The 26667-nt window shown below is 41.3% G+C and overlaps 1 protein-coding gene across 1 annotated transcript in view; it reads right to left on the reverse strand.

The window, feature by feature from the left end:
- Window positions 1-251: 251 nt before the first annotated feature.
- Window positions 252-26667, reverse strand: part of CLNK (cytokine dependent hematopoietic cell linker) — a 205195-nt gene continuing 178779 nt past the window's right edge. The window contains exons 16-19 of the mRNA XM_061420827.1: window positions 21406-21539; window positions 15974-16051; window positions 11045-11200; window positions 252-589 (exon numbers count right to left, since the gene is read on the reverse strand). Of these exons, the coding sequence (XP_061276811.1) occupies window positions 443-589; window positions 11045-11200; window positions 15974-16051; window positions 21406-21539 (515 nt within the window). The 3' untranslated portion in view covers window positions 252-442. The remainder of the gene's footprint in view (window positions 590-11044; window positions 11201-15973; window positions 16052-21405; window positions 21540-26667) is intronic.

Raw genomic sequence — 26667 nt, forward strand, 5'->3', positions numbered from 1 at the left:
ACATTCTGAATTCACAAGTCCAAACAGTTTTGAAACCAAGAGGACAGCACCAGGTACTAGAAGGATCATAGATTTGGGGACTCTCACCCAGACTTGTCAAGTGCCAGTTGCAAACCCTGAAGCGATAGCTTCTTCTAACCTTGGTTGCTTATCTGTAACATGAGCATAATGACCATGTTTGTAGTTCTTTTCTTTGGAAGATATTTTTTAAAAACCAGTTTTTTTTATTTTTTGCATCCATCTTATACATGTTCCTTCTGTGATGTGAGCTTTCAAAACCATGTTGATTTTCCAGTTTCCATGATAGAATGTTTTTTTTTTTTTTTTCTACAAAATCAAAGAAGAAATCCCTGGAAGTCACAGAAAATAATCTTTTTTGAAACAAAGGAAAAAATGACAGAAGCACTGGATCCACTGATCTGAAGATGAAACAATGAGCAGGCTACCTAGGTGAGAAGTGTCTGTTGACAGGGAGGGCCTGAGTTAGGTAACACTGCTCCCTGTGGGTCCCAGTTTTATCTTTCCCGTCAATAAGTATAATAGGAAAATACTTGTAGTGTTCAATGATGGCTTCCACCGAGTCAAACTTCTGAAACACAGAAGAGAAAGTTAGTGAAAATTTAGGACCTTTGTGTGTGTAGGTTAAAGTACAGCCTAAGATGCTTCATTTTACTTAGGAAAGAGGGTAACTCATTTGACTTTTTTTTTTTTTTTTAGATTGTAAAGGTATATCAGGAAGTGATTTAAAAAAATTATTGGAGTATAGTTGACTTAGAATATAGTTGATTGGCGTATAGGAGATAAAGATCTTAATGCTGGGAAAGATTGAAAGCAAAAGCAGATTGGGGCAACAGAGGGTACAGTGGTTAGATAGCATCTCTGACTCAATGGACGTGAATCTGAGCAAACTCCAGGAGATAGGGGAAGACAGAGGAGACTGGCATGCTATAGTCCATGGGGTTGCAGAGTTGGACATGACTGAGCGACTGAATAATAACAATGATAGCAACAAACAGTTGATTTACAATGCTGTATAAGCCTCAGGTATACATCAAAGTGAATCAGTTATACATACACGTATATCCATTCTTTTAGATTCTTTCCCCATATACGTCATTATGGAGGATTGAGTAGAGTTCCCTGTGCTCTGCAGTGCATCCTCATTAGTTATGTATTTTATATATAGTAGTGTGTATGTGTTAACTCCAGTCTTCCAGTTCATCCCTCCCCTCTCACATTTTCCCCCTGGAGAAAGTTGATTTTTTTTTTTAAAGGATGTGGCAAAGAAGCTCTTGAATGATAAATGGTAAGATTAAGGTAAGGAGGGTGACCAGAAGTGAGCCCTCCACAGTTCTCGAAGCTTCCCACCCATGGACTGTTCACCAGAATCAGGTCACACTGGTCAGTTTCCACTCTGTCGTTGTATTCCTATGATAAGCAGTTCAAATGGGTTAATTACACTGCAGTCAGCCATGAAGACTCCCTGGTGCCTCCCTTACCTGTTCCCCAACTGTGACAAATTAAAATGTGGATGATCACGTCTTGACTTCACTTTGTAAATTGATGGGAACATCTGCAGTGAAGCCTCTCTCCTGTACACCCCTCTTGTTCTGATGCATTCTAGACTAATCAGGAAGAATACTGATGACCACAGGGCTTGGCCTGGTAGTTCTTGGCCAATTTAGTGTTCTTACCTGGATTTCTTATGCAATAAACAGGTAATAGCAGAATGTTACACTTTTATGTTTCTAGAGATGTACAGATAAAGTGATGGGGTGACTTAATGGAAGAGAAGGTGGTTTCAAATATAGAGGAATCAGGAAGTGCTTTGTGGAAGATACAGACTTGAGATGGGCTATACAGTGTGGGTGAGTTAAGTGGACAAGGTGGATTTAAAGATACTGAGAGCAGAGGAAGACCTGTGTGCAAAGACAGGTGTTGAGCACATGTGAACACAGACAGGAATTCCTGCCTTCTGTAACTTTTTGTGAAGTGAGCAGGGCAGGAATGGACCTTCCCTGAAGAGCCAAGGAAACTAGCTCAGAGTGGGAAGCAACTTCCTCAGAGGTCACACAGCTGGGGGCAGGACCAGGAATGCAAACTGGTTTTTCTGGATGTGTATGAGTTTCTTCCTTGATGCAACTTTACCTATGGCCTGTGAACCCAGTGTTCCAACAGACCTGGGTCCAGATGGTGCAGCGTGAAGGAGGGACCTGTGTTGGGGACGACTTTGATTCTCTTGGGCTTCCCTGGTGGCTCAGACGGTAAAGGATCTGCCTGCAATTTGGGAGACCCAGTTTCGATCCCTGTGTTGGGAAGATCCTCTGAAAAAAGGAATGGCTAAGCGACTAACACTTTTGATTCTCTCTAGTTTTGCACATCCTCCCTCTGCCCAGCACAGGAATGTTTGCAGGCCTGAGGGACATTCAAGAGGGAATGAGATTGTCAAGGTCTCTGTCCTCATGGAGACTCATGCATTGCATTCAGGTGGGGGCGGATGGAAAAAAAATTCCCTCTCCAAATAGATCTTTTCATGTAGGGATAAAGTGCTGTGGAAATAATCTCCAGACTTGAATTTTTGTCAACATTACAAAGCCATTACTTACATTCAAATTCTGTTGGGGATTGGTATAGATGTCTAGTATTTTGGTTCCATATTATAAGAATATCTTGGCATGAATACATTCTTATTTCTTATATGTATTTACAGAGATAATCTATTCCCCTATTTTGGCTCTTTTTCCTCTGGAATTAATATTTAGAGGGAAAAATGCCTGCTTTGTTATCTCACTCCTATTTTCTCTAGGATAGTCCCAATATAATGAATTCAATACTAATTATTTATAATCCACTCCATGGATGATATTTGCTATGAAATTGTAGTTTTAACAAGTAGAAGGAAGCAAGCTGGGCAGACATAGTAAGTTATTCTGTCATCTCTTACTACTGACTTCCAGAGATAGGCCAACAACTGACATATTACTCTAAAGATAATTTTTAGAAAGATTATAATTAAGCTCTTAAAACTTTTATATTAAATTCCCTTTTTCAGGAGGACGGTAAATACCATCCTAATATTAGATATTAAAATTTGTTTAAACCTTTGGCAATTGCCCTAAATACCAACCATAGGCAATGTTTCTCTGCCAGAAAGGTTAACCATTCTGTTTGGATCCACACATGGGAATAATAGAAGAAAAGAGAAAAAGAGGAAGAGAGAGAGAGATGCAAAGAGAGAACAAAGAGAAACAGACATGAGAAGTGAAAAATCAACTCATTGATTAATTATCTCTGTTTCTTAGTCTTTAAACTTTATCCAGTAAATGTCTATCATAATTTTCAGCAATTTATTACAAGCGTTTGAGATCACTTCTTTTTACTAGACTCCACAGCAATGTCGACAGATGTGAGTTCTAAAACTTGGCAGCAAGTAGAGCTCTGAAGGTTATTAACAAGTAGGTAGCTCACTGGTGGGTCCAGGGCCAGTGTTCTATCAGCTGCTAAATATTTCAAATCTTAGCCCTGCTTAGGCACAGGCATTGATGGGTACAGATTAACAGAGTATTCCCCTGGATGGCAGAGACCCGTCTTCCTCTGCTCTCTGTCCCCAGAGTGAAGCATCAGATCTAGCTTATAAATAAAATAAAATAAGGCGTGGCCCAATACTGAACAAATGAGAGATGTGGGCTGAAAAGTGGCCTCCATGAGATATCCTGTGTCCTAGTTCCTGGAATCTGTGAATGTTTCTAAGCAAAAGAGTATTACTTAGCATGACAAAAGTTGGGACTATGTTAAGGATCTTGAGAGGAAGGTCTTTAACAAAAATTAATTATTTTTGGCTTTCCTAGGTCTGTATTGCTGCACACAGCCTTTCTCGAGTTGTGGTGAGTGGGACTGCTCTCTAGTTACCCTGTGCTGGCTTCTCTTTGCAGTGGCTTCTTTTGTTGTGGAGCATGGGGTCTGGGGGTGTGGGCTTTAATAGTTGCAACTCTTGACTTTGGTTTCCCCTTGGCATGTAGAATCTTCCCGGACCAGGGATTGAACCCATGTCCCCTGCATTGGCAGGAGGATGTTTAACCACTGGACCACGAGGGAAGTCCTGAGAGGAAGACCTCAAGAGAGGAGTTCAACCTAGGCTATCCCTAAAAGCGATCACACGTATTCCCATAAGATAGAAACAGAGGAAGAGTCACTTGGAGAAGATGAGGAGGCAATGTGACGTCAGAGGCAGTGATCAGAGTGATGTGGCCACCAGCCAAGGAAGCCAAGGTATGCTGACAACCACCAAAAGCTGGAAGAGGCAGAAAGGATCTTCCCCTAGAGCCTCCAGAAGAAGCATAACCTGCCAATACCTTGGTTGCAGAATTGTAGACTTTGGAGCTTCGAAAGAATACATATTTGTTGTTTTATGCTACCAATTTTGTGGACTTTTGTTACAGCAGCCACAGGAAGCTCCAGATGCTCCCTAAATCTAAATTCAGACATGAATTTCTGGTCACATGGCTAACATAATTACCCAACTTTATAATATGCTGCAACTTGGACCTTCCTAGGCTCATTCTTTGCAGGCCTATGTGGATTTGCTTACCTTCTGTGCTTGTGACAGGTGTCGACAAGCTGTGCCTTCCCAGGGGATCAGACCAGGCTGCTGCAACTGTTATGGCCCTTTGTGAGCTTTTCATTCAAACCCAGGGCACACAGATCCAGTGAAAGGACTTTAGGAAATCATTGAAGGCAGAAGTGGTACTTACTAACCACCTGCCTCCCTCTATGTGTCTAGAACCCTGTTTACATCATCTCATCTTACTCTCAAAATAGCTCCCATGTTAGAGGTGACCCTGCACTGTATGCACAGTCAAATTCTACAGTTTGCAAAACAGCCAGCAAGCCACAGGAAATCAAAATGATCCTTGAAAACCCTGTGCCTCATTATGGTTCTCCTACAGAGTCAGCTAAGATGCTACTTAATTCAAGCACCAGATAAAATAGCTAGTAGCTGATTTTCATTGAGCAAAGCCTGGCTGCAGGAAATTCTTTCATCTTTTCTTAGCAATGGGAGATTCTTCCTCCTAAAGGCAAAGGGCTCAACAGAACGATGAAAAATGTGGTGGAACTGAGAGCAATCTAGGTCATCCCCCTCTACACCAGGGCATAGCTCATTCAGAAGAGAGGCAGGAAGAACCACCTGTAAATTGTGATTCTTCACCCAGCATCTGGCTCACACTAAGCTCCAGGTAGGTGTTAACTAATTTTCAACTGAAGTTCTAGGTTATTTTCAAATGGGTTGGGGATCATTTGCATTTGTTATGATGCTGTCTGAGGCTATGTGAGAAAGGCAATATTTTTGCAGATTATATTGAACCCCAGCTGTGTCTGTGCATCCTGGTTCCCAGGTGGTTCAGTGGTAAAGAATCTGCCTGCCAAATGCAGGAGATGTGGATTTGATCCCTGGGTGGGGAAGATCCCCAGAGAAGGAAATGGCAAAACACTCCAATATTCTTGCCTGGAAAATCCCATGGACAGAGGAGCCTAAAGGGCTACAGTCCATGGGGTTGAAAATAGTGGGACAGTGACTGTGCGATTTAGTACGAATGCACGCACATGTCTGTGGGCCAGTGACTTCACGCTTCTGGGCCTCAGTTTCCCTGTCGGTTAGATGGTGATATTGATAGCACCTACCTTAAGGGTTGCTATGAGGATCAAATCGATCAAGTTAATTAATAATTGTTAACTGCACAGTATAGTGTCTGTGCATAATAAATGATGTAAGTGTGAAATACACATGAAAAGGAGACTCTTGCATGGGAGATGCATGAGAGGAGAAAATTCCGTAATAAACCAAAAAGAGTCCTCTTAAGCATTTGCATTTTTTTTAGGTTATACAAATGAAAATTTATATAAATTGAGAAAAAAATCTCAAAATATAAGATTTTAGGCCTAAAAGTACTATAAATATTGTAAAAATCTAGGAAAATGATATGCTGATTTTATTTAATTATCTTTCACTGAAGTATAGTTGATTTACAATGTTTCAGGTGTACAGAAAAATGAGTCAGTTATACTGGCTTGGCCAAAAATTTCATTTGGGTTTTTCCATAGATGGGATGGAAAAACCCGAATGATCTTTTTGGCCAACCCAACGCATTTGAATTCTTAAGGGGTCCTTGGTAGCGATAATTAGAGCTATTCATCTGGAAGCTGATGGTCTAATCCAAGGGTGGTCAGGATGACAACTGTTTACCTGCTGAGGCCAGCAGTGACCTGGCTGGCAACCTGATTCAACACTATGAGGAAGTTATCGTAGGGTCATTGTTTCCTCTTTCACAGGCAGACCAAAGTAGAGCCTGAAAAAAGCTGTAACCTCTTTACAGCTTGGTTTCCTCACTGGTAAAAGGGGTTCAATAACGCATCCTTTCCAGAGTGTTTTCAAAGGCGAGAGCAAATGAAAACAGCAGCTCAGAGAGAGCCCAGCACATTTCAGGGAACGTGATTTCCATTTCTTGTATTCTCTGAGGAAAAGGAATCCCAAGCACTTAAAGTCGGAGTCAGATAAGCCTTTTTTTTTTTTTTTTGTAAATGAGAAATTCTGTGAGTTGGCAGAAGACACAGAAGAATAAAGGGAAATTGAGCTGGGAAATCCCATTAACCATAGGTATCTGGACCCAGAGGCTTCCCAGATGGTACAGTGGTGTAGAATCTTGTGTCTGCCTGCCAGTACAGGAGACACAAGAGACGTGGGTTCAATCCCTGGCTCAAGAAGATGCTCTGGAGTAGGAAATGAAAACTCACTCCAGTATTCCTGCCTGGGAAACTCCATGGACAGAGAAGCCTAGTGGGCTATACAGTCCCTAAGGTCACAAAGAGTCAGACTTGACTAAGCAGGCATGCACTGTCTGGACCTAAGGGGAACGATGTCCTAGTTATCACCATGACCCAGTCAGAATAATAACAAAATAATAGTGACTAACATTTACTGACATGTCACAGGTAGTGTTCTTAGTGTTTGACATTCATTAACTCACTAATCCTCATCACAAAAGGAAATCGTTGCAACTCCTCTTTGTAGTTTTGCTGTAACCCTTTGTTTTTGTTGCTCAGTCGCTAAGTCATGTCCGACTCTGGGACCCCATGGAATGCAGCATGCCAGTTTCCTCTGTCTTCCACTATCTCCAGGAGTTTGCTCAAACTCAAGTTCATTGAGTCACTGATGCCATCTAACCATCTCATCCTCTGCCACCCCCTTCTCCTTTTGCCTTCAGTCTTTCCCAGCATCAGGGTTTTTCGTTTTTTGTTTTTGCAGTGAATCAGCTGGTCAAAGTATTGGAGCTTCAGCTTTAGCCTCGGTCCTTCCAATGAATATTCAGGGTTGGTTTCCTTTAGGATTGACTGGTTTGATCTCCAGTAGTAGTAGTAGTACTGAGTAGTAGTCTGAGAAACTCTCAAGAGTCTTCTCCAGCAGCACAGTTGAAAAGCATCAATTCTCTGGCACTCAGCCTTTATGATCCAGCTCTCACATCTGTACATGACTACTGGAAAAACCATAGCTTTGAGTGTACAGACTTTTGTCAGCAAAGTGATGTCCCTCTATTTATTATGCTGTCTAGATTTGTCATAACTTTCCTTCCAAGGAACAAGCATCTTTTAATGTCATGGCTGCAGTGACCGTCTGCAGGGATTTTGGAGCCTGAGAAAATAAAATCCGTTACTCTTGCCACTTTTTCCTCTTCTATTTGCCATGAAGTGATGGAGCCAAATACCATGATCTTAGTCTTTTCAATGTTGAGTTTCAAGCCAGCTTTTTCACTCTCCTCTTTTACCCTCATCAAGAGGCTCTTTAGTTCCTCTTCACTTTCTGCCATTAAAGTGGTGTCATCTGCAAATCTGAGGTTGTTGATATTTCTCCTGGCAATCTTGATTCCAGCTTGTGCTTCATCCAGCCCAGTGTTTCTCATGATGTACTTGCATATAAGTTAAACAACCAGGGTGACAATATAAAGCCTTGTCATACTCCTTTCCCAACTTTGAAGCAGTCAGTTGTTTCATATCTGGTTCTAAGTGTTGCTTCTTGACCTTCATACAGATTTCTCAGGAGATAGGTAAGGTGCTCTGGTATACCCATGAATTTTCCTCAGTTCATTGTGAGCTACACAGTCAAAAGCTTTCACGTAGTCAATGAAGCAGATGTTTTTCTGGAACTCCTTTGCTTTCTCCATGATCTATTGAATGTTGGCAGTGTAACCTTTTGATCCCTTTCTTACTTGGCAATATTTGGAAGATTTATTTATGTATTAATTTATTTATTCACTCATGTTCTCCTTTATGCCGAAACTTTCCCAGGCTGGAGCAGAGTCTGGTGAACTGACCCCACGGTGGCCTGGCCAGTGCTGACTACCCTCTCCAGCCACGTGTGATTCTCAGAAAAGGACTCTGGGTCAGGCACTGGGTTTAAGCTGGGATGTCCACACTCGTGCCTTCCTGAAGCATTTTGGCAGCCTTGGCAACAGTCGTTTTGGTATCTATTGAAGAACAATAGGTGTCTGCGTGACAGTTCTGGTTTCCTACTGTGCCAGTTTTCTTGGGCCTCCACAACAAAGTACCACCCACTAGGGTGGTAGGGAACTTAAATGATGGAAATTAATTTTCTCACAGACCTGGAGGTCAGAATTCCAAGATCAAGGTGTTGGCAGGGTTGGTTCCTTCTAAGGCCTCTCTCCTTGGCTTGAAAATGTCCCCTTTCTCTCTGTGACCGCATATCTGTGTGTGTCTATATCCTAATCTCCTCTTCTCATGAGGACACCAGGCCCATGCGGTCAAAGGCCACTCTAAGGACCTCGCTTTATCTTAGTCACCTCTTTAAAGACCTCATCTCTAGGGGACTTCCTTGGTGGTCCAGTGGTTAAGAAACCTCCTTGCAATGCAGGGGACGTGGGTTTGATCCCTGGTCAGGGGATAAGAAGCGACTTAGCATGCATGCATACAGGATACTAAGATCCCACATGCCATGGGGCAGCTGTGCCCGATGACCACAACTCCTGAGTCTGCATGTGCTGGAGCCCATGTGCCCCAACTAGAGTCCATGTGCTGCAACGAAAGATCCCACAGGCCTCAACTAAGACCTGATGCAGCCAAAATAAATAAAACAAAAACAAACAAAAAGACCCTGTCTGCAAATACAGTCATATTCTGAGGTGCTGGGGGCTAGAATTTTCACATAGGAATTTGGGAGGGGGCTACAATTTAGGCCATAACATACACCGGCAGATAAACAGAGGGGGCACATGAGAATCACTGAATTACAGAAGTCCAGACTTGCAAAGAACATTTACATTTGAAGAACCTAAAGCCCAGAGAAACAGTGGAAATAGTAGCTGACTTTATTTTTTTGGGCTCCAAAATCACTGCAGATGGTGATTGCAGCCATGAAATTAAAAGACGCTTACTCCTTGGAAGGAAAGTTATGACCAACCTAGATAGCATATTAAAAAGTAGAGACATTACTTTGTCAACAAAGGTCCATCTAGTCAAAGCTATGGTTTTTCCAGTGGTCATGAATGGATGTGAGTTGGACTGTGAAGAAAGCTGAGTGCTGAAGAATTGATGCTTTTGAATTGTGGTTTTGGAGAAGACTCTTGAGAATCCCTTGGACTGCAAGGAGATGCAACCAGTCCATCCTAAAAGAGATCAGTCCTGAGTGTTCATTGGAAGGACTGATATTGAAGCTGAAACTCCAATACTTTGGCCACCTGATGCGAAGAGCTGACTCATGGGAAAAGACCCTGATGCTGGAAAAGACTGAGGGCAGGAGGAGAAGGGGATGACAGAGGATGAGATGGTTGGATGGCATCACCGACTCAATGGACATGAGTTTGAGTGGACTCCGGGAGTTGGTGATAGACAGAGGCCTGGCGTGCTGCAGTTCATGGGCTCACAAAGAGTCGGACAAGACTGAGCGACTGAACTGAACTGAAAGCCCAGAGAAGTGAAGTGACTGGCCTGAATTCACACACATAGTAAATGGTGATAGAATTTGAACCCTATCTCACCTTCTCTTTCCTCCCTCCCTCCCTCCTTCCTACCTTCCTTCTAGAAGAGTTGAAAGAACAACTTCTCTTTGCCCTCTCACCACCTGTGCATCTCTAGCCCTTGACTTAATTTTCTAAGCTTCAGTTTCCCTACATCTAAGATAGGAACCACTGTTCTATCAAAGAGCTGTTGAGGGTTAAAATAAGATAATGCAGACAGACCAGGCCTAGCATAAACACAGCAGAAATCAATCTCCTTTCCCTTTTCTCTCTGATCTATTTATTCAGTTATTAATGAATGCTTTAATCGAGTCATTCTTGCACCAAGCTGCCTCTCAGCAGACGTGTACCGAGGTTGGTCACGCTCAGCATAGCACTGGATGCAGTGACTGAGCCCACGATCAATGTGGGCACACACCTACCCATTCCTAATGCCAGTACTGCTGATGTCACCAGAAATGGCTGCAGTAAAATTCAGCGCTGGCGGGGGAAAGGAGTGTGGCATTAACATGGGTCTCAGGCAAGGCTTCCTGGCAGGCAGGATGGAGATGTGTGTTACAGAATGAGTTTTCTTTAACGGGCCAAGCAGGAGAGAGGGTGCATGGAAAGGTCAGGATTGGCTGCAGGTCCTGTGAGCTAAGACACGGACGAGGATGCTTGTGGAAGGGGCTGGAAGGATTAGATTACATTCTGTACCTCCAGGGTGGCTCTTCTCTGATCTGCAGTCATGGGGATTTGGGAGTGGCTCAGCCAGCATCTCCAAAGTGAAGTCGCTCAGTTGTGTCCAAATCTTTGCGACCCTATGGACTGCAGCCCACCAGGCTCCTCCATCCATAGGATTTTCCAGGCAAGAATACTGGAGTGGGTTGCCATTTCCTTCTCCAGGGATTGAACCTGGGTCTCCCACGTTGAAGGCAGATTCTTTCCAGCCTGATCCACTAGAGAATCCCTGTGAACTCCTTCAAAGCTCCCCTTATTGCTGTCCTTTGGTTGCAAAAGGGAAGCCATTGGGTTATACCCACCTCATCTCCTCTGAGCCCCGTCCCCAGGGCAAACTGCTGATTCCTCTCCAAGAAGCGGATTTTCACATTGTAGACTTTGTTCCTATAAAACACCACCAACACATAGGGCTCCGCCCTGGATTTTGCAGAGCAATCTCGGACCAAGAAGGTGCCATCCTGAAGCAAAAGGAAGAACAATGATCCTTCCAGCCCCTTCCACAATGATCTTCATAACCAGGATCCACCCTCCCAACAGGCACAGCAGTGAAGCCTGTGTGCCTGAGATCCCCAAGAAGCTTTAGTTTTTGGCAAGCCAGTTCTTTTTTTTTTTTTTTAATTTTTTTTTTAAATTTTATTTTATTTTTAAACTTTACATAATTGTATTAGTTTTGCCAAATATCAAAATGAATCCATCACAGGTATACATGTGCTCCCCATCCTGAACCCTCCCTCTGGGTCATCCCAGTGCACTAGCCCCAAGCATCCAGTCTTGTGCATTGAACCTGGACTGGCATCTCGTTTCATACATGATATTTTACATGTTTCAATGCCATTCTCCCAAATCTTCCCACCCTCTCCCTCTCCCACAGATTCCATAAGACTGTTCCATACATCAGCGTCACTTTTGCTGTCTCGTACACAGGGTTATTGTTATCATCTTTCTAAATTCCATATATATGCGTTAGTATACTGTATTGGTGTTTTTCCTTCTGGCTTACTTCACTCTGTATAATAGGCTCCAGTTTCATCCACCTCATTAGAACTGATTCAAATGTATTCTTTTTAATGGCTGAGTAATACTCCATTGTGTATATGTACCACAGCTTTCTTATCCATTCATCTGCTGATGGACATCTAGTTCAATTTAATTCAGTAGGTGTTTACTGAGGGTTACAATCCTAAAGGAAATCAACCCTGGATATTCATTGGAAGGACTGATGCTGAAGCTGAAGCCGCAATACTTTGGCCACCTGATGCAAACTGCTAACTCATTGGAAAAGACCCTGATGCTTGTAAAGATTGAGGGCAGGAGGAGAAGGGGGCGACAGAGGATGAGAGGGTTGGATGGCATCATTGACTTGATGGACATGAGTTTGAGCAAACTCCAGGAGATAATGAAGGACAAGAAAGCCTGGAGTGCTGCAGTCTGTGGTGTCACAAAGAGACACGGCTGAGTGACCGAACAGCAACATGTCTAGGGGTTCTTGTTATTTTGTGAAAAGTGCACCATTCAGATCACAACACCCTCCTCTTCCAAATCTTCCAATATCCCCCGCTGTCCTCAGTGCCATGCCTACAACTATAAAATGATGTTCATGGACCAAGGTACCAGACTCTCCTGCAGTTTTATCTTGGTCACTCCTGCAGCCTCCAGCCCTGGGATGATGGTGCTGGTCAAGCTACCATTTCCCAGGGGCACCATCTTGCTTTCAGGTTCTTAGCATTTGCACAAGCCACCCCCTCTGACTTCCCTTTCCTCCCCGCTCTGGGGCTGCTTTCCGCCATCTGCCAGGGTTCATGTGTTTCCTGTTCTGTTAATGTTCAGGGTATTATTCTAGAGACAGTAGGAACACTGCCGGCTTTGAGTAGGAGAGGATTTGAGGATTGACGTTGATCCTCCTCATGGGGAGTGGCTTCAGTCACTGATGTCGAAGTGAGTGGAAAGACTTTATGAAGGAGAAATAGAAAATAGAGCATGGGATGAGGTGACAGGAAGTGCAGGGCAAAGAAGAGGAGACAAAAAACGTTCCAAGTTGATGTCTCAGAGATGGAGTGAAACTCAGAAGCTTCAGTGTCACAGAAGCCAAGGGGGGACAGCAGAGGTTTCCAAAAGAAAGCCAACAATGTGAAATGGTCTGAAGGCTGTAACTAGACAAGCTATAAATATAATATCAAATAATCAGGCACACCCTGGGGAGTAGCTCAGGATGAAGATCTGGTCATAAAAGGCTAAGAAATGGAGCAATCTTCCTGAACAGGTACACATATAAGGCTTAGTTCTGTGGTTACATCATGTCAGTTATATGAGGAAAAATACTGAAAAATCTTTAACTGTAATTTCATTGATTCTTGGATATGTAGTTATAAATATGTAGAGTAGATCTAGTTAAGTATGTATAGTACTATGCATTCTTTATGTGATAGGTATTGTATATGATAATTTATATTTGTAATTATCTCCTCTATTGACTATATTTCATTTCTATATGTTTATATATATTATATACATGCATATATAATAATGATTATAATACTCTACAATAACACTATAAATATATTAAATTTATAAATAATACTATAAAACTATAGTGATGTCATGATGATGCTGGCAGCTAAGGTTTACTGAAAACTGCTCTCAAGATGCCAAGCACTTTATACACATTTTATTTGATCCTTATATAAGGTTTGAGGAGGTATTTTATCCCCATTTTACAGGTAAGGGAATTAGGTTCTAATTATCTAAGTGGATCCCCTGACACATCACAGCTAATCAGCGGAATACCAAAAAGCCAAGGCCACATTCTTGCTATAAATACACCAATCTCCAAGTGCATAAAGTGAATTTAAGGAATTTTCTGGAACCTGTTCTGCCAAAAATATTCAGCCATAATTAAAGCCTTAAGACTCAAGCACAGAACATTGCCAAAGATTAGAAAGTGAGAAGGCCAAGACATGTGTCTGGTTTGGGGGTTTATCATTTAACACTCTGCAATGAGTTTGTCACAGTGAATTTGGCCAACCCTGTAATTTGAATTAAATTATCTTACATAAATGGGAAACATATTTTGACAAAACTGAGACAAACCAAATAGGAAAATATGAAGTCATTCAACTGAGATTCTGTTTTCTCAATGCTTTTTGGAAAACAGGCACACAGAAAGGGAGGGAAGGGAGCCTTGAAAATGCCCAAATGTAGTGGGAAGGACATTATATGGCATGTACATTGCCCTTCTAGCACCATCCACACAAGGGGCTCCTGGAAATAGGTCTTCTAAGAGCTATTTTTCCCTTGGGAAAGAGACTCAGGGAGTGTCATAGTTGATTAGCCAAGAAGAGACAGGGTTGGAGCTGGCACGACCATGGCACCATTAGACGCAGCAGAGGTCAGCCGTGTGTGGGATTCCTCAGGGACAGGGAAGGGAGAGTCCTTGAGGCAAGCACCGCCCAGCCACCTATGAGTCCTTTGTAGTCTCTTCTAGAAAATAAAGAGCTACAGTGGCTCCCCGAGGCTGCTGGGATCTTTTGAAAACAGCACTGATCTTTAATACAGGTTCTGGCACTTTCTCCACCTTGTAATTGAAACCTTAGCCTCAGTTTCCTTATCTAGAGAATGAGATAGTTTTGCTAATTCCTAATATGTTCAAGATACTTTGTTATCGGATGTATTAATTTCCTACTATTACTATAACAAATTTGAATGAACTCAATAACACACAAATTTATTCTCTTACAGTTCTGGGGATTGAAGTCTGATATGGGACTCACTGGATTTAAATCAAGGTGCCAGCAGGGCTGTGTTCCTTCTAGAGATTCTAGGGGGAGAATGTATTTTCTTGCCTTTTCCAGCTTCTAGAAGCTGCTACCAGTGCTTGCCTTATGGCTGTCTAGGGCTGACTCTGAGCCTCCTGTCTCCCGCTTACGAGGACCCTTGTGATTATTGTCAACCTTCCCTGATAATCCAGAATAATTTCCCTATCTAAAGATTCCGAACTTAATTCCATCTGCAATTTTTTTTTTCCATATAAGGTGACAGAGACACAGATATTAGGGATTAGAAAGTGGATATATTGTGGTGGGAAGAGCATTATTCTGTTTACCCTAACAACTTATATGTACTTAACTTAGTAATTTGATAGCAATATATTATATAATTATATATAATGTGTATTAATAATTTAATTATATCAATTCTGAGAGCTAAGTTTTATTAAAATTTATTGGTGACCTGTCATTTATTCACCCATCTGCTAATTAAATAACTCATTCATTTTTGTATTTCCTCACTCAACAATGACAGTTGTATTGGTTAGCTGAGGATAAGTATTGATATTCCATTGGTCCTGAGAGCCTTCCTGTCACTTCTAAACAATCTATTCTAGTTCTCGGCACACAGTAGAGTTAGTTGCTTAACAACTATTTTCTGTTTGTGATGATGGTTATAGTAGTGATTTGATCTGATCACAGTTATCCCAAGTCCTCTCTTTTTTTGAATACCTGTAGCTTTGGAACCATTTGTTTTTTTTTCCCCACACATTTCCACTTGTTTTGAAGTTGAGTCTGGTCATGTGGTTCAGTCTGGCCAATGAAATGTGAGCAGAGATGCAGCATGCTATGCTTGAGAGAATGTGTTGAAAACCAGTGTGTGATTGGTGTGAGCATATACTCAGATGGAGCCTCTAGCAGTCTGGGTCTACCCACCCAAACCTGTCTTGAGCATGAAGCTCAAGAAACAGATACAGTTCTGTTATGCCAAGCAACTGAAATCTTGGGGCTGTTTGTTACTACAGCATGATCTATCACATCCTGACTATTTGAGCATTTATCATCCCTGCTATTTCTTAAAGAGGTAAGACGTAAAAAGCCAACTGTACCTTGGGCAGACCTATAGGAAGGACATGAATCTTGAACAAAGCAGAAGGAAAGCATCTTCCATTGCAGCCTCCGTTTCTACCCTAGCCTCCACATTTGGTCTCCAAAATAGATCCTTAGGGTTGATTTTACTATTTTCATTTAACAAATAAAGAAACCTGCATTTACAGATGTTTAGGAACTTGAGAAAGTCACACAGCTGATAAGTGCTACAACCAAGTCTCAAATCTAAAACTATTTGAAAACCCATTTTCAGTGACAACCTCCCCAGCAGTGAGAAATTACAACCCGTGACCTATGGGCAGAAAACTCTAGGATGACTACAGAATCAATGCCAACATGCCCTGGAGAAGCCATTACCTTGTTCTCCTTCATTAATGCCTCTTCCACTGCCTGGCGACTGTATTCTCCAATGTACCATTCGTTGTGCTGGACATCCTGCAGTACAGGTGAAATGGTGAATGCTTTAGGGTCAACGGGAAGGACTGTTAATTAAAGTTTACTTTTGTTCCACTAGTGCAAATCATGGGGCTTCCCAGGTGGCTCAGTGGTAAAGAACCTGCCTGCCAATGCAGGAGATGCCAGCGACGTGGTTTCTATCCCTGGTTGGGAAGAGCCCCTAGAGTAGGAAATGGTAACCCACTCCAGTATTGTCTGGAAAATTCCACGGACAGAGGACAGTCGGATATGACTGAATGATGGAACACAGTCATATCAGTGACCGATCACAGTTGAATTTATAGCAAATATGCAGTAAAAAAACATCAGTGACCGATCACAGTTGAATTTATAGCAAATATGCAGTAAAAAACTGCCTATCCTTGATCTTGAAACGGACACAGACAAAGTAACAGCAGTTTAGGAATTGTAAAATTGACATAACAGATCTGTCATTGAAAGTAACCAGAAACGTTACTCCATCTACTGAGAAAGGTGTCTTGGCACCAAACTCGAAATGGATAACAAACCTTTTATCATCAATGCTTTCTGAACTTGCACCTGCTGAAGCTTATTGAGGTGAGTGTATGTTATTTTTGATCCCTATGAGGCCCTAGTCACCATAAAAATAGCAGGGGAGGGAAAGATAGGTGTAGATTGAGAGCATCTTTAAAAGTTTTTTTAAATTAATTTTTAAATTTTTATTAAAAATTTTTTTTATTCATTCATTTATTTCTTTTTGGCTGCACTGGGTCTTTGTTGCTGCATGGACTTTCTCGAGTTACAGCGTGCAGAGGCTACTCTCCAGTTGCAGTTTGAAAGCTTCTCATTGTGGTGGCTTCTCGTTGCAGAGCATAGGCTCTAGGGCACGCTGGCTTCAGTAGCTGTGGCACATGGACTTGGCTGCCCTGTGGCATGTGGAATCCTCCTGGACCAGGGATCGAACCCTTGTCTCCTGCATTGGCAGGTGGACTCTCAACCACTCTACTACCAGGGAAGTCCTGAGAGCATCTTTATGTCAATTGCCTAAACTCACCTGTGGTAGGACTGGGATTTGAACCCTGGTCTGTCTGGCTTTCTCTCTGTGCCATCGTATCATATTTATACAAATTTATTTCTTTTGATTATAAAATCCACCACATCAGAGAGAAGGTAGGGCAGTCAGGGAGATGTGCCATGGATCTGCAATTCCTTTACTGAGTTCCAAGGATAATAATATTAAATAACCCTTTCCATGAGTCCAACATCTCCAAGGCCCTCCCTCATTCTTATCCCAGTCCGTGGCCACAAGAATCCTGTAGGGCAGATGTTGTTAGGACAGTGGAGGCTCAGGAAGTCAGCTTCTGTTCCATGTGGCAAGAACTAGGGATTTGACATCAAATCTTTGGTTTTCAAAATCCCTGGTCCTCCCAGCACAAACCTGATCTTGCAATGATGGGTTCACCAAGCACATGAGCATCACTGGGAAAGGCATGGGCTAGCTTCCCCCCGAACTCTACCCCCTCACTTCTTGCCCCCACCAGATCTGAGGACGGGGGCCTGGCGAGCCAGCTGTGCTCGCTCTTGTCTGGACACACATGGTTTCAGGGCTTGACATGAGCTAGCCCTGCTGCCTGGAATCTGTTTAGGCTCCTCACTCCTCCTCCTCCCTGGTTCTGCCATTGTCTTCCATCAAGCTTGGGGGCAGAGTCACCTCTTACTTGAGGCATCCTTTGGAATGAATCCCTTTACCTAGTCCCTACTGCCAGGGGCAGGGTAGGACCTGCTCCCCTCCAGCAAAGTCAGGTACCAGGTTCCAGAACAAAGGGCAGCCCAGAACCCCACTTCCCTGTGGGAGAGGGAGCTCTCTGTGCTGAGAAAGGTCTGCTGCTTCTGGGGAGCTTCTCTGCCAGCCTGGGAGCCTGGCAGGGCTCAGTCACACTGTGCTGCTTCTACTCTGATTTTGTTAGTCGAAGCTGGAGCTACTTCTTCCCTAGTAGCTCAGTTGGTAAAGAATCTGCCTGCAATGCAGGAAATCCCAGTTCAATTCCTGGGTTGGGAAGACCCCTGGAGAAGGATAGGCTACCCACTCCAGTGTTCTTGGGCTTCCCTGGTGGCTCAGTTGGTAAAGAATCCTGCAATGTGGGAGACCTGGGTTTGATTCCTGGGTTGGGAAGATCCCCTGGAGAAGGGAACGGCTATTAGAGATTTCATAACTCTGTAGTTCTCCAGGTGTGATCATGAGTGTGAGCTGGCGTGTTTAGGTGCTGTTCAAACAGTGTGAGGCAATTCTGAATGACCTGGAGGGAGAGATGGGCCCCTTTCACTTTTATTTCCAGCCCTCTGAATAATCCAACAGGGGTGCTTCATTTTGGTGCTTAATATCACTATGACATTTCTTTTATTTTTTAAAATATCTAGATTTTTTAAATGGATGGATTGTATTTATTTATTTTTCATGTGTCTGTTCATTTATTTTTTGGCCATGCTGCACAGCATGTGGGACCCTAGTTCACTGACCAGAGCTCAAACCTGTGCCCCCTGTACTGGAAGTGCAGAGTCTTAAACCCTGGACCATGAGGGAAGTCTCTTGTTCTGGCATCCCTAATCTCTCCTTATGCTGAGGTCCATTAGTGAGTGATGGCATCCAACTACAATATAATAGCCTTGTTTTGTTTGAGCTAAAATGAATTATTTTTAAAGCTGTGATAAAACCATGTGTGTGTGCTCAGTTGCTTCTGACTCTTTGTGACCCCTGGACAGAGGAGCCTGGTAGGCTACAGTCCATGGGATCTCATGGGCAAGAATACTGGAGTGAGTTGTCGCTTCCTACTTCAGGAGATCTTCCCGTCGCAGGGATGGAACCCAAATCCCTTGCATCTCCTGCACTGGGAAGTAGATTCTTTACCACTGTGCCACCTGGGAAGCCCCTATACACAACATATGATTTACCATGTAACCACTTTCAAGTGTACAGTGCAATGACTTTGAGCACATTCATATGGCTTTGCAGCCATCACACTATTCCGCTCCAAAACATTTTCATCATACCAAACTGAAACACTCTACACGTTCAACAATAACTCCGCTGGTAACCACCATTCTGCTTTCTGGCTCTATGAATTTACTTATTCTATAAGTAGACTCTATACTGGTCTTTTTGTGTCTGGCTTATTTCACTTAGTGTTATGTTTTTAAGGTTCATCTATTTTGTAACACATCAGGATTTCATTCCTTTTTACAAATGAATAATGTTACTATATTTCATTTATCCATTTATTTGTTAATAAACATTTGGGCTCTTTATACTTCACAGCTATTATAAATAATGCTGCTGTCAACATGAGTGTACAAAAGTTTGTTCAAGTCCCTGCTTTCATTTCTTTGGGTGTATACCTAGAAGTAGAATGCCATGGTTAGTTTTAAGATTACTTTCTATGTATGTATGTAATACTGGTTTAATAGAGCAGTGATGTAAAAAAAAAAAAAAGTTAAAAGATATTACTAAGTATAACATTATTATAGATAATATACAGATAGGCCACAGATCATAAACATGCATTCAGATAGTTGAAATCAGGAAAGTCCTGGTTTAGTGCAAGCCTTTCCCATGCCTGAAGAATCCAGGTTCTGGGAGGGGTGTGATTTTTGGATAGATACCTAGGTAGGACTCTGGGATTCCAGTGCTTATGAAGATGATGAAAAGGAAGCCAGGTATGTAAGACGGGGCAATAGAAGAGCCATGCACAAACATTTCTATGCTCATACCACGTGCAAACTATGTGCAAAGTCAAACTTAAGAGTACGAGACTTCTTTTAGACTTAAGGTAAAAATTAACACTAAGTATAAGGACAACCAATGGCACTTGGAACATTGCAGGAATATGAGCAATTGTTCCAGTAGTCACGTGTGGATGTGAGAATTGGACTGTGAAGAAGGCTGAGCACCGAAGAATTGATGCTTTTAAGTGGAGTGTTGGAGAAGACTCTTGAGAGTCCCTTGGACAGCAAGCAGATCAAACCAGTCCATCCTAAAGGAGATCAGTCCTGAATATTCATTGGAAGGACAGATGTGGAAGCTGAAATTCCAATACTTTGGCCACCTGATGCGAAGAACAGACTCTGTAGAAAAGACTTTGATGCTGGGAAAGATCTTCAATCTTCCCCAGGAAGATTGGTCCCCAGGAGAAGGGGACGACAGGAGATGAGATGGGTGGATGGCATCACCGATTCGATGGACATGAGTCTGAGCAATCTCCGGGAGCTGGTGATGGACAGGGAAGCCTGGCGTGCTGCAGTCCATGAGGTCACAAATAGTAGGACATGACTGAGCGACTGAACTGAACTGACTAGAGATATCCTATGTGCTCTGCTCCTGCTTAAAATCTTTTGCAAGCTCTGTAGCAGAACTCTTAGCCTATGAGGCTATGGAATGGAGACCCAGAAGGAACATGTCCTTCTGTGCCTTATCATGAAAGACTTTAAATTAATGTTGCAACGTGATGGAGGGAAGAGGGTAGAAACTAAAGAAAGTTTTATCCCCCCATATAGGTGAGTATAAGTGCAGCACGGCCTGAGAAGAACTGGTTGTGGGAATGGAGAATATTTTAGAAAGAAAGCAGGAAATAGATGAAGGACAAGCAAGAATCCATCTACTATTACATCTGTTTGCATCTCTGCCCCTTTTTACATCTCCCCTGGGGCAGAGACCATAACTTCTAGCACGTTGTCTGGTATAGAGTAAGTGCTCAGTAAATGCTTGCTGAACGGTTCAAATGAAATGAGCATACAACTTGTGAATCTTTTGTTGGAGAAACAATTGCAATATGTAAATCTTCATCAATTGTAAAACTACTGAACAAGCAATACACATACAACACAGTTCTAAATATCTCTATTTTTTGGATTAACTTTTAAAAAGCACTTTTAGAATATGGAAATATACAAATTGCAAATTTTAGTGAAATGGCAAGATGCAATGTTATACAGCGAAATATTTTTAAAAATATTAACCCCCAATAATATATAGCCAGAAGGGGGAAATCTCAGCGCCAATCGTACTGATCTCCGTTTTAGGCATTGTTCAAGAAAGCTCTCTTTAGGTGCTGTGTGTGCATGGTCAGTTAGTTCAGTCGTGTCTGACTCTTTGTGATCCCATGGACTGTAGCCCACCAGGACCCTCTGTCCCTGGGATTCTCCAGGCAAGAATACTGGAGAGGGTTGCCATTCCATTCTCCAGGGGATCTTCCCAACCCAGAGATAGAATCTGCATCTCCTGCATTGCAGGTGGATTCTTTACTGCTGAGCCACGAGGGAAGCCCCTATTTAGGTGCTAAGGTCATCTAGAAAAGTACCATAGGAAGTGTCTGTTTTACCTTGCCATCAGACCTTCTGGGGAAAGGTTTCTTCCTGCTCGTGATTTTATGAAGTAGTGGATTTTCCTGAGGGCCAGAGCCGGCTGGAGACTGACATCTCTGAGGAGCATAGGATGGCATGCTTTCTTTATGATCTGGGAAAAGTAAATTCACATTTAAATATGACTATGATGGAACCCATCACTCCCTCCAGTGTTTATGGCAACTTAGTCTCTACCACCATCATCTCACTCTTGAGAGCAGTCTCCTCAGGACTGTTCTCTTGTTTCAGATTTTGTCCCTGTCTCCCTAGGGCATCTGGAGTCACCTTCAAAAAATGTAATTCTGACTTTACTATACACATGGTACACATCCTTCCATGATGATCTGGAAGAAAATGCAAATATTTAAACTTCTGTCAATAAGGTCCTGTATAATCTTCCTCTTCTTATTTCTTCATCCATCCTCTACTGTCCATGCTGTCCTGGCTGTAATGAACTTTGCTTAGTTTCTTAAACAAGCCAAGCTTGTTTCCAACTCAGAAAACACCATTTATTTTAAAATGCAAAAGAATAACTTTTTGTTTTAATGGATCATCTTTTATAACCTGAAATAATGACTAATAGACAAATTATGGTTACTCAGACTTGGGCACTTGGCAGATGCTTTACTAAAAATGAACAAAGTAAGCCTGTCACTTCATGGAAAACAACTGGCAGTATTTGTGGCCAAGTTTAAAATTAGACTTTTCAAGGGCAAACTGGAGTTTGGAAAAACTTGTATCTGCCACAGTGACTTAATAGCATATCCACAGTTGGACTTTTCTGATGAGATTGGAGGCATTACTTACAAATGTGATTAAAAAAATATTATATAATAAAATATGTTAATGTGAGAAAGATCTGCTCACGTTTGTGAATCACTGTTTTCCAAGTGACTAATATATGATGCTACAAAATCATGTCTGGGTAAGAGTCTTTAAAAGGGAAGATAGACCAATGGATTTCATAGTAACAGAATACAAAAAATTCATTGAAAGGATTTTGATTTCACATGGCACCTAAGCTTTAAGATACTACTACTTTGTCAAGTTTTGATGTGGTGTATTCTCTAATTCAATAAAAATAACATATTTTCACGTGTCATTCCAGTAAACCTAATAGAAATGAATTTCAAGAAATTAAGGTCACAAGGCAATATTAATAACCTCAGATATGCAGATGACACCACACTTATGGCCGAAAGTGAAGAAGAAGTAAAGAGCCTCTTGATGAAAGTGAAAGAGGAGAGTGAAAAAGTTGGCTTAAAACTCAGCATTCAGAAAACTAAGATCATGGCATCTGGTTCCATCACTTCATGGGAAATAGATGGGGAAACAGTGGAGACAGTGACAGACTTTATTTTGGGGGACTCCAAAATCATTGCAAATTGTGACTGCAGCCATGAAATTAAAAGATGCTTGCTCCTTGGAAGAAAAGTTATGACCAACCTAGATAGCATATTAAAAAGCAGAGACATTACTTTGCCAACAAAGGACCGTCTAGTCAAGGCTATGGTTTTTCCAGTGGTCATGTATGGATGTGAGAGTTGAACTATAAAGAAAGCTGAGTGCCAAAGAATTGATGCTTTTGAACTGTGGTGTTGGAGAAAATTCTTGAGAGTCCCTTGGACAGCAAGGAGATCCAACCAGTCCATCCTAAAGGAAATCAATCCTGAGTGTTCATTGGAAGGACTGATGTTGAAGCTGAAACTCCAATACTTTGGCCACCTGATGCAAAGAGCTGACTCATTTGAAAAGACCCTGATGCTGGGAAAGATTGAAAGCAGGAGAAGGGGATGACAGAGGATGAGATGGTTGGATGGCATCACTGACTCAATGGACATGAGTTTGAGTAAGCCCCAGGAGTTGGTGATGGACAGGGAAGCCTGGCGTGCTGCGATTCATGGGGTCACAAAGAGTCGGACATGACTGAGCGACTGAACTGAACTGACTGAGGGTCACAAGGAAGAAGCCAGTTGTTAGAAGGAATGCTTAACAAAGATATTTATAAATATGTTAGTAATTTTAAGCAAGAATTAACTGTATAAAAATGACAAATCATTGACAGCATGAAAACAGCCTCATAATAAAATTCTGGACAATGATAACATATAAAATGGAAAAGGAGTTATTAATGTGAAGGCAGAATTATAAGTTATTTAGTCTTAATTCAGTCTAGAGAACATAAAAGTTATAATTCTGGTCAGTAGCTTAATAAAAACTTTGAAAGAATGGAATACTTTTCACACACTATGTTTTTTAAGGCAAGGTGCTAAATAAAACATTAGCAAACATTTATATGCCAGTTACCATAACCTTTAAGTTATATGTGTATTTATTCTGTTTCTTTTTTGTCATCAAAATGCCAGATTTGTCTGTAAGTTTACTAAGAAGAGCAGAGTACTCCTGAAACACTGAAAGGTCCATTTTGAGGATTCCAAGGATTGTGACTTTTAATGTGGAGTCTGAGAATATAGGGAATACATGTGTCAAATGTTTGTTGTAGAAAAGCATTTGGTCACTTAAAGCTTAAATTACATTGATCATGGTAAGTTAATTTCACTCACCAACTTACAACTACAAATAGGAATAATGATAAAGACATCTATCTTTTCCAATTTTATTTTATAAGGCTAAAACTCTACTTTCAGACGCACTGCAGAATCCACCATCAGAACAAAAGCACCTTATGTTTTCTGTATTGTTGAAAAGAGGATATGAACTTCAGAGTTTTAAAATTCGAGCATGCTATTTGTTTATTTAGCTAAATACTGAAGGTAAGCAAGAATAGAATTTGAATGTATATATAACTTTCTAGAAAGAGAAAAGGGAATAAAAAAGAGATGAATTCAAGATATGGCAGGAAAAAACCCAAAAATCAATAAAAAGGGCAAGTAGGAGGCACAACATAATATAAAAATTGATTGAAAAAATTAGTAATTACAATAAATATCAATGGTTTAAATTTTGCATTTAAAAACCAGATGCTTATTGGTTTAAAAAGTCCAGTTCTGTGCTAATTACGTATCTGAAATATGACACAGAGAGATCATTAATGAAAGAAAGCAGAACCAAGCAAATCCTAACCAAGAGAGAGCTAAAAGAGCTATGGAAATATTTTAAAAAATGACTTTACCAATAGTATTTTAAATTTTAATGCAGCAGTACAAGAAGACGTATTATTTAAATAGCCATAACTATCTTTTCAACATGGATCGAAACAGTGAGAACGTTCTTGAGGGAAGAAAATAACTGTTATCAGCATTTCCTATCATTTTGTGTAGCATACATGTGTTCAGTGATTATGAATTTTTCATGATATTGTGGCAACTGATTTATTGTATTTCAACTCTGAGGGCCTTGCTTGAATATTTAAGAATCCTACTTGAAAAAGAGCATTCCGAAACAGCTCTGTGCATCTGTCGTCTATTCAGAGAATGAGTTAAACAAAACAAACAAACAAAACAGTTTTGCCATGTAATTTCACCAGAAGTGCTGGATGGATCTTTGCTTAATAAACGAGTGAAATTCCCAGTATGTAGTTCCACTACAAGAATTTAGTTGACTTTGTTCTGAAGTAATGGTGGTAATCTTCGGAAAGTTTTACATAAAACACTGCGTTTGAGTTTTATAATCCCAGGAAATAGGACTCTCCTACCTGGAGAATGGAGAGTCACATTAATAAACAGATTGAGGACTCCTCTGATGGTCCAGTGGCTAAGACTCTGGTCCCAATACAGGAGACCAGGGTTCGATCCCTGGTCAGGAAACTATGTGCTGCAACTAAGAGTTCAGTGTGTGTGTGTGTGTGTGTGTGCGTGCGCTCAGTCATGTACAACTCTCCTCTCTATGACCCATGGACTGTAGCCTGCCAGGCTCCTCTGTTTATGAGATTTCCCAGGCAAGAATACTGGAGTGGGTCGCCATTTCCTTCTCTAGGGGATCTTCCTGACCCAGGGATCAAACCCAAGTCTCCTGTGTCCCCTGCAAGAGTTCCCATGCCCCTATTAAAGATCCTGCCTGCCACAAGAAGACTGAAGATTCTGTGTGCCACAGCTAAGACCACAACGATTTTAGCAACCAAATAAATAAGTAAATATATATATATTTAATAAAGAGATTGACACAGAGTAAATGGAAGAACATTGGTGATAATATGTTTAGGTGGTCAAGAAAATTAGGATAGTCTAATGAAAATGGTACGGATAAAACATAGTTATCATACTGATATCAATAATTACTAATATTTAAAAGCTGATATCAATAGAACCATACTGATATCAACACTGGTGGAACCATATTGATATGAATAATTACTAATATTTAAAAATGCTTATGTATATAAATCTCTTAGCACAGAGCCTGATTCATACTAGTCACTCAATGAATGCTACTACTAATGTTACAGTGTTAATAAAGAAACAGCTCTAGAGCTTTTCTTGAAACTTATAATAAAACCATTTTATTTTAAGCAGCTCTCCATACCTATTTATTAGCAAATTTTAAGTTTCAGTTCAGTTCAGTCGCTCAGTCATGTCCGACTCTTTGCAACCCCATGAACCGCAGCACGCCAGGCCTCCCTGTCCATCACCAACTCCTGGAGTTTACCAAACTCATGTCCATTGAGTCAGTGATGCCATCTAACCATGTCATCCTCTGTCATCCCCTTCTCCTGCCTTCAATCTTTCCCAACATCAGGGTCTTTTCAAATGAGTCAGCTCTTCACATCAGGTGGCCAAAGTATTGGAGTTTCAGCTTAAACATCAGTCCTTTCAATGAACACCCAGGACTGATGTCCTTTAGGATGGACTGGTTGGATCTCCTTGCAGTCCAAGGGACTCTCAAGAGTCTTCTCCAACACCACAGTTCAAAAGCATCAATTCTTCTGCACTCAGCTTTTTCTATAGTCCAACTCTCACATCCATACATGACTACTGGAAAAACCATAGCCTTGACTAGACGGACCTTTGTTGACAAAGTAATGTCTCTATTTTAACTTTACTCAATATAAAATTTAACAAAAAATTTCTAAGAAAAGAGTCATATAGACAAAAAATTTTATAAAATGCACATAGGAAAAGAAATTAGTGGACAAAAACTGAAATGAAGAAAAGAAATCACCCAACATCTCAAAAGTAAATATTTTTCCCAAACTTTCTGGTTTCTCTTCCAATATATCAAGATAATTTTCTTTATTGTCCGGAGATCCATCTACTTAGGCTCCCAGTAGTTTAGCTTGAATT

Source organism: Bos javanicus, chromosome 6 (assembly GCF_032452875.1).
Source record: "Bos javanicus breed banteng chromosome 6, ARS-OSU_banteng_1.0, whole genome shotgun sequence".
Lineage (NCBI taxonomy): Eukaryota > Metazoa > Chordata > Mammalia > Artiodactyla > Bovidae > Bos > Bos javanicus.